Source organism: Rhincodon typus, chromosome 37, assembly GCF_021869965.1.
Source record: "Rhincodon typus isolate 14 chromosome 37, sRhiTyp1.1, whole genome shotgun sequence".
Classification (NCBI taxonomy): domain Eukaryota; kingdom Metazoa; phylum Chordata; class Chondrichthyes; order Orectolobiformes; family Rhincodontidae; genus Rhincodon; species Rhincodon typus.
In genome coordinates, this window is record NC_063368.1 from 2,454,774 (window position 1) to 2,467,097 (window position 12,324).

The 12,324-nt window shown below is 45.8% G+C and overlaps 1 protein-coding gene across 2 annotated transcripts in view; it reads right to left on the reverse strand.

Annotated features, from left to right (window-relative positions):
• Nucleotides 1-798: 798 nt before the first annotated feature.
• fam234b (family with sequence similarity 234 member B) overlaps nucleotides 799-12,324 on the reverse strand; it is a 53,493-nt gene continuing 41,967 nt past the window's right edge. For both annotated transcript variants that reach the window (XM_048617603.1, XM_048617602.1), the window contains exons 11-13: nucleotides 10,020-10,137; nucleotides 5,186-5,406; nucleotides 799-2,913 (exon numbers count right to left, since the gene is read on the reverse strand). In XM_048617603.1, coding sequence (XP_048473560.1) covers nucleotides 5,189-5,406; nucleotides 10,020-10,137 — 336 coding nt within the window. In that variant the 3' untranslated portion in view covers nucleotides 799-2,913; nucleotides 5,186-5,188. The remainder of the gene's footprint in view (nucleotides 2,914-5,185; nucleotides 5,407-10,019; nucleotides 10,138-12,324) is intronic.

Genomic DNA, 12,324 nt, shown 5'->3' on the forward strand with positions numbered 1-12,324 from the left:
TTTCTCACTCCACGGATGCTGCCAGACCTGCTGAGTTTCTCCAGCATCCTCAGTATTTTGACTTTGTCATATTGTTGTCTCTTGCTGTGCAGACTGGAGAATTTAAGAAAACAGCAATGTCAGATTACAGGGCGTCCCTGATCTATGAACAGTTGTACCTACAAACGTGGTCCCGTACAGGAGTGCAAATTTAAAGACCTGACATTTCCTGTACTTACAAATGGCTGCTTTATGTTGTGTTCCAACTTGAAATGAATTAAATTAGCTTTATTGTCACAGGTACTCAGAAGTACAGTGAAAAGTTTACATGTCGCCACTTACAGCACCATCTTAGCTATTGAGGTACCTAGGTACAGATTCTTCAGTACACGTTCTTAGGAAAAAAATTAGAAAAATAAAGGGAAAAAAAATCCATCATTATAGATTTTGTAATAAATTAGAAAATAGACAAATAAAAAGCTCAGAACAACAGTCTTTCCAACCCGGTGCACACTGGCACCCTGACTCCAGTCTGCATAGGGCCTTGAATAAGTCTGTACTGGGCTTCAGCTCGAGGCCGGGAGGCCGTGCTGAGGCCACATCAGGCCGAGAGACCGTGCTGAGGCCACATCAGGCCGAGAGACCGCCACGCCAGGCCAAGAGACCACCACGCCAAGCTGGGAGACCAGCAACCAAATCAACTTGCAAACCAACTCCAGGAGAGAACCCATTTGTAATTCGGGGGTCTGCCTGTAAAATGCTGGTGTTCAAAGGGACTTGGGTGTGATTGGACAAGGAACACAGGCAGTCAGCAAGAAATTAGGGAGGCAAACGGCATCTTGGCTTTTATTCTCAGAGAATACTATTTGCAGTTTAAGTCTCCACATTTACAAAAGGATACACTGCATTGGATGTGGTATAGTGTTGGTTCACTAATTCTTGGGATGGAGCGACTGTCCCTGTGATGGGAGGCTGGGTCCATGTTGTCTGGAGTTCAGGAGAATGAGAGCAATTCTCATTGAACCATAGCAGATCCTGGACAGGATTGAGAGACAGTAGGCGCATGGACTGTTCTCCCTTGTCAGGGGATTGGGACTTGAGCAGCACAGTCTTACTACAACAGTCAGATCATTTAGGACACAAAGGAGAAGTGATGACCATTCAAAGACTGCAAACCTTTGCGATTTTCGACTCTAGACAATTGTTCATGCTTCATCGTTGAATACATTAAATTTGGGATCGAAGAACTTTGGTCTCAATTTGGAAATTGAGGGATTAGGGGAGCAGGAGGGAAACTGAAGTTGAAGCCCAAGGTCAGCCACATTGAATCTGCTACACTGTTCAATAGGCCAAATGGTTTACTGGCAATCCTATTTCTCATGATTTGGATAGGAGTAGCCACAGACTGGAACAAAATAATGTTAGCGTGGGTTACAATGCTTCCAGAAAATACAGAAATGGGCATGGGAAATGTATATGAAGGAAGACAGGGACTGACTGATTACGTACAGAACAGGGTCAGGGTGCAAACAAACACGTGCCCTTCAACACATTGTTGTAAGAGTGTCTTAACTGCCTTTCAGTGGGAGGGAGTGTCACCAGACCAGTCCCATGTTACTGCAGAGCTCAGCCTTGTTTTGTGTGAGCGAGCGAGGGAGGGAGGGCGAGCGAGAGAGAGAGCTTGATAGCAAGTGAGGGAGGGCAAGGGAGGGTGAGGGTGAGGGTGCGAGCGAGGGGGAGTGAGGAGGAGCGAGGGAGGGAGCAAGCGAGCGCGGTGGGGGGGGGAAGAGAGAGAGTGTGAAGGAGGGGGAGAGTGCGTGCGTGCGTGCGTGCCTGAGAGACACAGAGTGCGAGCCCGAGACAGTTTGAGAGAGAGTGTGCGTGTGTGTGAGAGACAGAGAGAGGGGGAGGCTGATTCTACATTTTGGCCTGTTTCTATGTGTCAGATACGATGTTGACAGTGAGAGATCCCTCCTGTAACTGACCCATTGTCTGAAATAACCACAGGGAAGGATTAAAGATCTTTTGATATTTGGAGATACAAAAACTGCATCATAATCTGTAGATGAAGATGTCCTGGTGCCCTCAGGGTTCCAGTGAACAAGTCAAAGGTCACATTCTCCTTGTCTCTCAAGAAGGGCACCAAGTTGTTGCCAAATTAAACACCATGAAACTCCAGTATCTTATATATTAAATTTGTTTAAATCACATAGAAACATTTTAGGATATATCTATTTACAATCTATCGATCTAGGCCTACTCCAGCTCCTATATACATATATATCATCTACAAATCTTTTCTATATTTTCTTCAGTTTAAGTTCACATTTAAGCTTTTGATTGGTTCAGCAAAGACTATAATAAACTCTAATGATAAATAATTTTAGATTGTAGCTACAATAAGACACAAGATTGCTCTAATCTAAAGTGCAGTTACAATGGGCAACGCGTGTAAAAGTGTGTGCCTTAAAGAGGATCCTGTGGGAACGACTTCCCCATTCCTGTATCAAGGAGAGCCTCATTTAAAGCTGGGTCCTGGTGGACAACAGGCAGACGTGGTTCCTCACGTGGAGATGGCTGAACGCAGTCAACTACACATTGGGGTTAAACTGCCGGATGGTTGTAGCAAACAGAAGGAGTTGGATTCTTTTGAAATACTGTTCTGATTGAGCCAGTAACTAGTGGGAAAGCCCTGGCTAGGATTGTTGCCTCAGAAATCATTTTCAAGTTATCGCCCAGATCAAGTGAGGAGCTCCTGTGAGGATAGTGAGGGGCTGGGAGGGAGATAGAGAGTAGCAGGGGAGGGAGCGGAATTATCGGGAGGTAGCAGGGACACCGCCATGAGGGAACCAGTGATTGGGATGCAAAATTCCTGCAGGAAGTGGCAAATGAGCTTCTGTTCCACGTGTTGCTTCAGGTTGGTCTCTGTAGTGACTGCATAGAGATAACAAAACAGTCCATCAGTCAGTGACTGAGCCTCTTTACCACAGAGAAAATCACAAAGGTAACAAAAGGAAAGGAACAGCAGAATGGATGGTACGTTAAACGGTTTTAAATACAAATTTCTCCTCACTGTCCGAAGTTCTGTTATTGGGAATTCTCTACTCCAGAGAGCTCCCACATAGGGTACACGCGAGATGCAGGTTGCTGGATATTTGGGCAGTCAGTGAACTCAAGAAATTGGGAATTGTGTGGGAAGATGGAGTTGAAACTGGAGGTCAGATATGATCTGAGCAGAACTGCAGACTCGATGGCCAAAAATAGCTAACTCCAGCTCCTGGTTTCTGTGTTTTCAACTGGACGGTGGGTCAGTTCACTGCTCTAGTAATACCGTGTCATTAATAAAAGACAAAGGATTAAGTTGAAACACACAGTTTGGGATCGTGCGGCCAAACATTTTGCTAACATCAGAGTGCACAGACCAGCAGAGTTCAGTCGCAGAGCTGTGCGGCAACTGAGATGGGGAACTTTCTTCTGGGGATAGGGGAATAAGGGAACCAAATCTGAGGAAGGGTCACCAGACCTGAAACATTAGCTGATTTTTCCTTCACAGGTGCTGCCAGACCTGCTGAGCTTTTCCAGCAAATTTGTTTTTGTTCAAATCAACACATTCCTGTGAAGATGTGTGCAGGGGCATCAGGGGCTAGAGAGGGCCTGGCTCTTGCTCTGCAGTGTTACACATTACCTCGACATTTGTCGAGGAATGGCAGTACCTTTCAGCCAATGACCATTGCACAGTTTGCTCTTGCTGTTGAGATGCTGGGTAACAACACACCCTATAACTTTTATTTTTATTCACCAATGGGATGTAAGCATCGATGGCTAGGCCAGCATTTATTGCTGGTTCCTAATTTACGAGTTTATGAGTCAACCCCATTGCTGTGGGTCTGGAGTCACTTATAGGTCAGACTGGGTAAGGATGACGGTTTCCGTCCCTAAAGGACATTAGTGAACCAGATGGGTTTTTCTAACAATCAACAATGGATTCATGGCCACCAATAGACTCTTTTTTAAACTGAATTCAAATTCCACTATCTGCTGTGGCAGGATTCAAAACTGGGCATTAACAGTCTAGCAATAAATCTGCTAGGCTGTCACCTCCCCAATTTAGTGTTACAGACAAAAGCGGCCAATCATGACTATCTTTCAAATAGCCAGCATGGGGATTTATAAGTACACGAATAAAAAAGGTTTGGAGGGACATGGGCCAAGCATAAGCAGGTGGGATTAATTTAGTTTGAGACTATGGTCAGCGTGGACTGGTGGGAGCAAAGGATTTGTTTCCATGTTGTATGACTCTGTGACTCTAGGAGAGGCTGAATCACCTCCCTCTGTGCTTTAAGTTGTAAAGTATGGCTCCTTCAGGTTCAGCAGGTGGGTACTAGCTGGCCAGAGACAATCAACTCTACATTTTCCCAAGGGTGATGGATTTCAGGTTAAAAGTTCAATATCTAAAGCTGTAGTTTACCTCCAGGTTTAGGCTGGATAAGGCTGGTATTTGTATAATGCCTTTCACAACTTGAGTTTGTGACCAAGCACTTCTCACAGGGCAGTAATTATTTTACTGTAAGAGATTGGTGGGCCCCACAAGCAGCAATGTGTCAGTTTGTTTTAATAGTGAGCAGACACACTGGTTGCTTGTATCATCAGACCGATAGCAAGCATCTGTCAGTGCAGTGCTCCATGGTTTGGTAAAGATCTGTAGCTCGGGTTGTGAGTGAGGTTGTTGACTTGCTCGCCGAGCTGGCTTGTTCTCGTTCAGTCGTTTCGTCACCATGTTAGGTAACATCATCAGCGAAGCGTCCGATGAAGTGATGTTATTCTACTCTGCTTTGAATTTATACAGTCTGATCTGTTATGGTGAGTACTGTCATTTCCGGTCTTGGTCTGTGATAACCGGAAATGACACTACTCACCAGAACGGACCAGGCAGTATAATTTCCAAGCGGAGTAGAATAACATTGCTTCATCGGAGGCTCCACTGATGATGTCACCTAGCATGGTGACAAAACGTCTGAACAAGAACAAGCCAGCTCGGCAAGCAAGTCTACAACCTCAGGACTACACTGCAATGTCATTCCAGAGTCTGAGCTCGTTTCCAAGTGTGGGACATTGCAAGCCGCTGGTTCAGACGACTATACTCATTGCAGGCAAAAAGCCTATCAGGGGGTTGGGTGACGGCTGTTCTGTTTCCTTGTCTATTTACCCGTCAGTGCTGGGCAGCAGAAAACTGGATCTTGGAGACAAATTTCCGGATGGCGCCAACGGCTCCGTCCTCCAGGGCCACCGTCCTGCTGTGGGAAATTGCCCAGTTCAGGCCCAGGCCAGTCACCATCAGGTGCCCGGTGCCACTTTCGCGAGACCAGCGTGTGGTGTCCATTGTCACGGTAACGTAAAAAGCGTCTTTCTGTTGCTCCAGTAATCCAGCTATACAATGGAAGAAAACAATCCTAGGAAGTTCTACATGATATAAATTGATATGATATAAAAACAGCTGGGAAATTCAAACAAATTAAAGGAATTCTGAACGGGATGTTTTGGTTGGCAGTGTTAAACCCAGCTCTGTTCAGTTTAGCCGCTTCTAACTTTTGACACTCCCTAAATTTGCCTGGAAACAAATCCCATTTCTGTCCAGCCCCAAACTGAGACTCCATTGCCTCAGTTCCCTGGGGTGATGTCGTGATTTCCTGGACTAGACGGTGGTAGGAATGTCATAATCATGCGAAGATTTGTAGCTGTGGTTGTAGATGAGGTTGTTGGCTTGCTTGCTGAGTTGGCTGGTTATCATACAGAAGCTTTCATTGGAGGCCACCCTGATGATGTTACATAGCATGGTGACGAAACGTCTGAACGAGAACATGCCAGCTCGGCAATCAAGCCAACAATCTCAACGTTACAACTGCCCTCAGTAACCACCCTCTGACCACAGCCCCTCTCCAAAATAAAAGCTTGGTCAAGTAAGTGGGTTTTAAGCAGGCGAGGGTGAAAAGGTGATTTAAAAGAGAACAGGCAGAGAATGAGAGAGCTAGGGAAGGAATTTTTTTTTCTCTATTCATTTATTCGTGGGATATAGACGTCGCTGGCTGGCCAGCATTTCTCGCCCATCCCTAGTTGCCCTTGAGAAGATGGTGGTGAGCTGCCTTCTTGAACTGCTGCAGTCCTCCTGCTGTGGGTTGACCCACAAAGCTATTTGGGAGGGAATTTCAGGATTTTGACCCAGCGACAGTGAAGGAACGGCGATATATTTCCAAGTCAGGATGGTGGGTGACTTGGAGGGGAACTTGGAGGTGGTGGTGTTCCCATATGTCTGATGCCCTTGTCCTTCTAGATGGAAGTGGTCGTGGGTTTGGAAGGTGCTGTCTGAGGATCTTTGGTGAACTTCTGCAATGCATCTTGTAGATAGTACACACTGCCGCTACTGAGCATTGGTGGTGGAGGGAGAGAATGCTTGTGGATGTGGTGCCAATCAAGTGGGCTGCTTTGTCCCGGATGGTGTCAAGCTCCTTGAGTATTGTTGGGACTGCACTCATCCAGGCAAGTGGGAGTATTCCATCACACTCCTGACTTGGGCCTTGTAGATGGAGGACAGGCTTTGAGTCAGGATTCCAAAGCTTCGGACCTATTTAGTCAATAGCATGGCGGATGGGAATGAGGGATGTACAAAAGGCCAGAATGGTAGAAGCCCAGAGACCTCAGAAGATTGTGTGACTGAGAAGGTTACAGAGATAGGAAGGGGAGAGGCCTGGAGTGATTTGAAAAGGGTGAAGATTTCAATTTGAGACACTGAACTACACTGACTCCTGGGGTGGAAATCTGTGCTCAGGACAAAGGAGGGAGGCAGGTCTATGTCAGGGACTTGCAGGGGGAATACTGGGATAGGTTGGCTGGCATTTGACCTTGAAAGTATGGTCACAACAGCAAAAGTCACGGAGGTGTGAGACCCCTCATGGGGTCCAATACTATTGAGCTGGCTTGCACCCAACGTTTGTACTGAACTGGTCATCAGGATCTAATGCAAAGGGCTCGGCTGTCCCTTGGCAGAGCCAGGAGTCTACGTGAGATTAGCCGCTCTGTGTCACATTGCATAGACCTGGCCACAACATACAGATCATCCAATAAAAGAGCTTCTTTCAATAATTAACCTTTTTAAAATCATTGTTCTGAGGGCTTGAGGACACAAGTATAAGTTTCCACTGTAATGAGGTCACAGAAGTTCCCTCTCTCCCAGAGAAAGGAGTTGGCTGAATAGTTACCTATTGCATAAACAGCTGTAGGGATAAGAGGAGAGCGAAATGCTTACATTCTGTGTGGGGCACAATGCCTGCTGTGTTAAGGGTCCCCCTGGGAATGTCCAGAAGAACATGCTTGGCTCAGCAGAGGGCAGCAGACTGCGATAACTGATATCTGGGCACTACTGGTTTTCCTTCAACACCTTTTCCCCAGAGTAGGGGAGTCCAAAACTGGAGGGCATAGGTTTAAGGTGAGAGGGTAAGATTTAAAAGGGACATAAAGGGCAACTTTTTCACGCAGAGGGTGATGGAGGCTGGGACAATTACAACATTTAAAAGGCATCTGGATGGGTACATGAATGGGGTTTAGAGGGATAAGGGCCAAATGCTGGCAAACGGGACTAGATTAATTCAGAGTGAGGTTGTTGACTTGCTCTCGTTCAGACATTTCGTCACCGTGCAAGGTGCCATTATCAGTGGAACCTCCGATGAAGCAATGTTATTCTACTCCGCTTGGAAATTATACTGTCCGGTCTGTTATGGTGAGTAGTGACATTTTCGGTTTTGATCTGCACGTGTTTGTATATGGGGTCCAATTCCATATGTTTGTTGATTGCATTACGGGTGGAGAACCATGCCTCTAGGAATTCCTGTGTGTGTCTATGTTTGGCTTGGGCTACTATGGTTACTATGTCCCAGTTAAACGGCAAAATGGCACGATGAACTCTCCCTAATATCGGTACACTCGGACAATGAAGGCCATCAGTTTAACTGGGACAAGGTAACCATAGTAGCTCAAGTCAAACATAGACACACACAGGAATTCCTAGAGGCATGGTTCTCCACCCGTAATGCAATCAACAAACATAGAATTGGACCCCATGTACAAACCCATACAGATCAAAACCGGAAATGACACTACTCACCATTACAGACCGGGCAGTATAATTTCCAAGTGGAGTAGAATAACATTGCTTCATCAGAGGATCCGCTGATGATGTCACCTAGCATGGTGATGAAATATCTGAACGAGAACAAGCCAGCTTGGTAAGCAAATCAACAACCTCACCCACAACCCGAGCTGCAGATCTTTGTCAAAATATTAACTTAGGGTATCTGGTCGACGTGGACGAGTTGGACCAAAGGGTCTGTTCCCATGCTGTACAACTCTAATTATAGTACAACGCATATCTGAACCTGCATCAAACACTGTTTACCCAATGATCATTGATCTACGCCACGTAGTCAGTAGTGGTCCTACATTCAGTGAGGGTCATGACCTTGGAACGCGATCATAAACTTCTCTGCGTCTCCCTCGAATTTGCTGTTTAAAACATCCCTGCATGCTGTTTACTCATCCATGCTAATACTTCTTTATATGGTGGTGGTGGTGGTAGTCTCTGTGAATGAGGATGACACTGGCTCACAGCGACAGCAGAGTCTCTGAACAAGGGGAAGCTGCTGGGCTGTAGCTACTGCAGGCATCTAGTTCCTCAGGTAACACACTCACTCTTCCTGTTCTCTTTTAAGGCTTGTTTGACTGTGTTACACCACCTTCTGTGGCAGGAGGTGAACATAGGGTTGCTGGGCCAGTTGTAGGGACATCACCCACTCTACCACAAGACCCCATTATGTGGTCTAGAGTTACAATTTGCTTGATAAAAACTCTGTGAAATGGAACTTTTTTCAACACGGCTATGAATATGTGGTCGTTTTATCTGCAATACTCTTCTCCCCAGATCTAATTTAAACCAGGGCATTGAGCAGACTGCACTGGGATGTGCTGGAACAGCAAGGCTAGAGGTCTTGATCTGGGTTTTGAAATCTTCAGGAATTATTTTTGTTTAATTATAATTGCCTTGATTATTCATAATGCTTGTGTTTTTATTTTGTCATTCACTCTAGGGATGTGAGTACCGCTGGCCAGGCCAGCATTTATTGCTCATCCCTGGGGACAGTGGCTCCTTAAACCACTGCATTCCAAGTGGGGGCTGCTTTGTCCTGGATGGTGTCAAGTTTCTCAAATGTATTTGGAGCTGCACCCATCCAGGCAAGTGAGGAGTATTCCATTACACTCCTGACTTGAACCTTGCAGGTAGTGGACAGGCTTTTGGGAGTCAGGAGACAAGTTATTCATTCTCTCTAAGATGACGGCTCACACTGGGATATTTCTCGATTAATCCTCCACTATCCCTGACCACTGCTCGAGTGGGCAGCTTGGAACTGTGGAACGTCAGCCATTGAGAACATGGCACTGAGCCCAAAGTTTACCTCAGTCGCTGGCTACAGAGATGAAAGGTAAACTCTGGATTGGGACCAGCTGTGGGAATCCTGGCTGACAGACAACCTGATCAAGCTTACTGAGCTACCTTGACCTGGACTAGCGCTGGCTAACCCACTGCAAACAGGAGCTCAGTACGGTGTACTGCCACACTGATCATTTGTCTATCCAGTCTAAAGTAAGAAGGGTAAGAAATGCAGGGTGATTTAAACAATATGAACTAAAGACTGTAAAAGTCATTAGTTGTTTTCTTTAAAAATACAAGATTGTGTTGGCATTCTGAAGCTAGGAGGATGGACATCAGGTAAACTGACAGTGCCAAGTTACAATGGTCTTTGACACAGTAGATGCTGACATTGGGACTGGAGACTAACTGGGTGTATCTGAGATGGAATGATGGGGTACACTGGCAGAAGTAACAATGCTGAGCCCCAATCCAAACTGCTTGCCCCACCTGCCCACTTGTCCCCAGCCTGGCTGCCCCTTCTCTCTGTTGCTCTTTGAAGCCTTGGCATTGTGACTGTACTCACTTGCTGATGCAGTCACAACTGCTGTGCTGTTGGCCAGTTCCAGCAGGACACTAGGATACAACGGGTGCAGGAGGTACAGGTGATACTGGCTCGGAGTGTCAGAGTCTGTCGTCGGAGCCTGCGATGACACACAACACAGAGCATTCATCAACATAATCCTTGAATTCACAGTCACACTTAATTGTTCTGCAAAAGGTTTTTACACAACACACACATTGTGAAGAAATGGAGGGAAGCAATGGCTTCCACAACAGGAACACATCTCTCACCACAAGCTGTTAATCACTGGTTTCTTGTCAATCTATATGAGTAGTTTTGCGCTGGGAGAAACAGTCCAGCCAGAGACAACGAAGACTGGGCCCCAGCCTGATGGAGAGCAGGACTCCTGACTTACCGGAGAACTACATCAGGGGATGTGAAGATCAATTGTATTTTGAATGAGGTGAGTTCAAATCATGGAGATGAGATGCTGTATTCACACTAACAATACCCTTTCTGGCTTCATTATCCTGTTGATCAGAAAGGATCCAGAACAAATCCAGCAACTGAAAACTGGGCATCCATGTGGGCCATCAGGAACAGAACTGTACTGATCCACAATCTGTAACTTCATGGCCCTGCATTTCTCTCACCCTATTACCATCAAGCTAAGGAACAAACTGGTTCAATGAGTGTAAGGCAGTTGAGTGTCACAGTCATGCAGCATGGAAACAGACCCTTCGGTCCAACCAGTCCACGCTGACTATAATCCCCAACTAAACTAGTCCCATTTGCCTGTGCTTGGCCCATGTCCCTCCAAATATTTCTAGTTTATGTACTTATCTAAATTCCTTTTAAACGTTGTAACTGTATCCACAACCATTACTTTCTCTGGAAGTTCATTCCACATACAAACCACCCTGTGTAGAAAAAAATTGTCCCTCATGACTTCTTAAAATCTTTCTTCTCTCACTTTAAAAAATATGCACTCTAGTCTCGAAACTCCCCGCCCCTAGGGAAAAGACAACTGCCATTTACCTTATCTATACCCCTCACAATTTTATGAACCTCTATAAGGTCACACCTCAACCTCATGTCCCAGTGAAATAAGTCCCAGCCTATCCTTATAACACAAACCCTCCAATCCTGGCAATATCCTGGTAAAAGAGATAACGGGCGTAGAGCTGGATGAACACAGCAGGCCAAGCAGCATCAGAGGAGCAGGAAAGTTGACGTTTTGGGTCTGGACTCTTCTTCAGAAAAAAATGGGAAGAAGGGTCCAGACCCGAAACGTCAGCTTTCCTGCTCCTCTGATGCTGCCAGGCCTGCTGCGTTCATCCAGCTCTACACCTTGTTATCTCAGATTCTCCAGCATCGGCAGTCCCTACTATCTCAACATCCTAGTAAATCTTTTTTGAACCCTGTCCAGCTTAATAATATCCTTCCTATAACAGGGTGACTAGAACTGGACACAGTACTCCAGAAAAAGGCCTCACTAAGATCCTGTACAACCTCAAGATAACTTCCCTACTCCTATACTCAAAGCATGTTAGGAGTAACACCAAGCATACTTGAAAAGGGAATGCCAACCCAGTGAGGTTACAAAAACTGGAATAAGGACATGTTGAATAGCAGAGGCAGCTTGATATTAGACAAAGCACTCCCACAACCAACAATCAGACCAGAGTCCAGCTGTTCTGCCTCAGCCAGTTACGAATGGTGGCTGACAATTAAACAATTAACCAGAGGAGGGAGTTTCCACAAATAATCCCAGCCTCAGTGACACGGGAACCCAGTGTCTGAGTGCTAATGTGTTGGAAGTGCTGATTGGATGACCAATAGAAGAGAAAGCAGAGTTAGCAGCTTCTGGAACAACGTGAGAGCGAGTAAACAGCTTCAGAAAGAGAAGAGCTGACCCATTGAGGAGGAGACAAGACCAGAGGCAGAGAGCCCCTTCAACATGTTGCTGCCAGTCAGAGCTGAAGTGCATCATCACATGAAAACAAGAGCTGGAATGGATAGTTGAGGTATTCACTGTTACAAATTTAACATCTGAATTAAATAACTGAATAGAACAGAGATGGCTGGGCAGACAACATGTTGCAGTTGTAGTACGTGGGAACTGGTGGACGTCAGTGTAACCCACATTGATCAAATCAACAGCTAGAGCTGTGGACACTGTGATACATCACGGAAGGGAGAAGCAGGAGCAATAGAAGGGTTAAATTGTTTAAATGGAGAAAGACTGCAGGAAGCTACTGAAAAGATGGATTTAAATCACAAAATGCTGGCATACAAGTTCAGCATGTAACAGGGAAAGCAAATG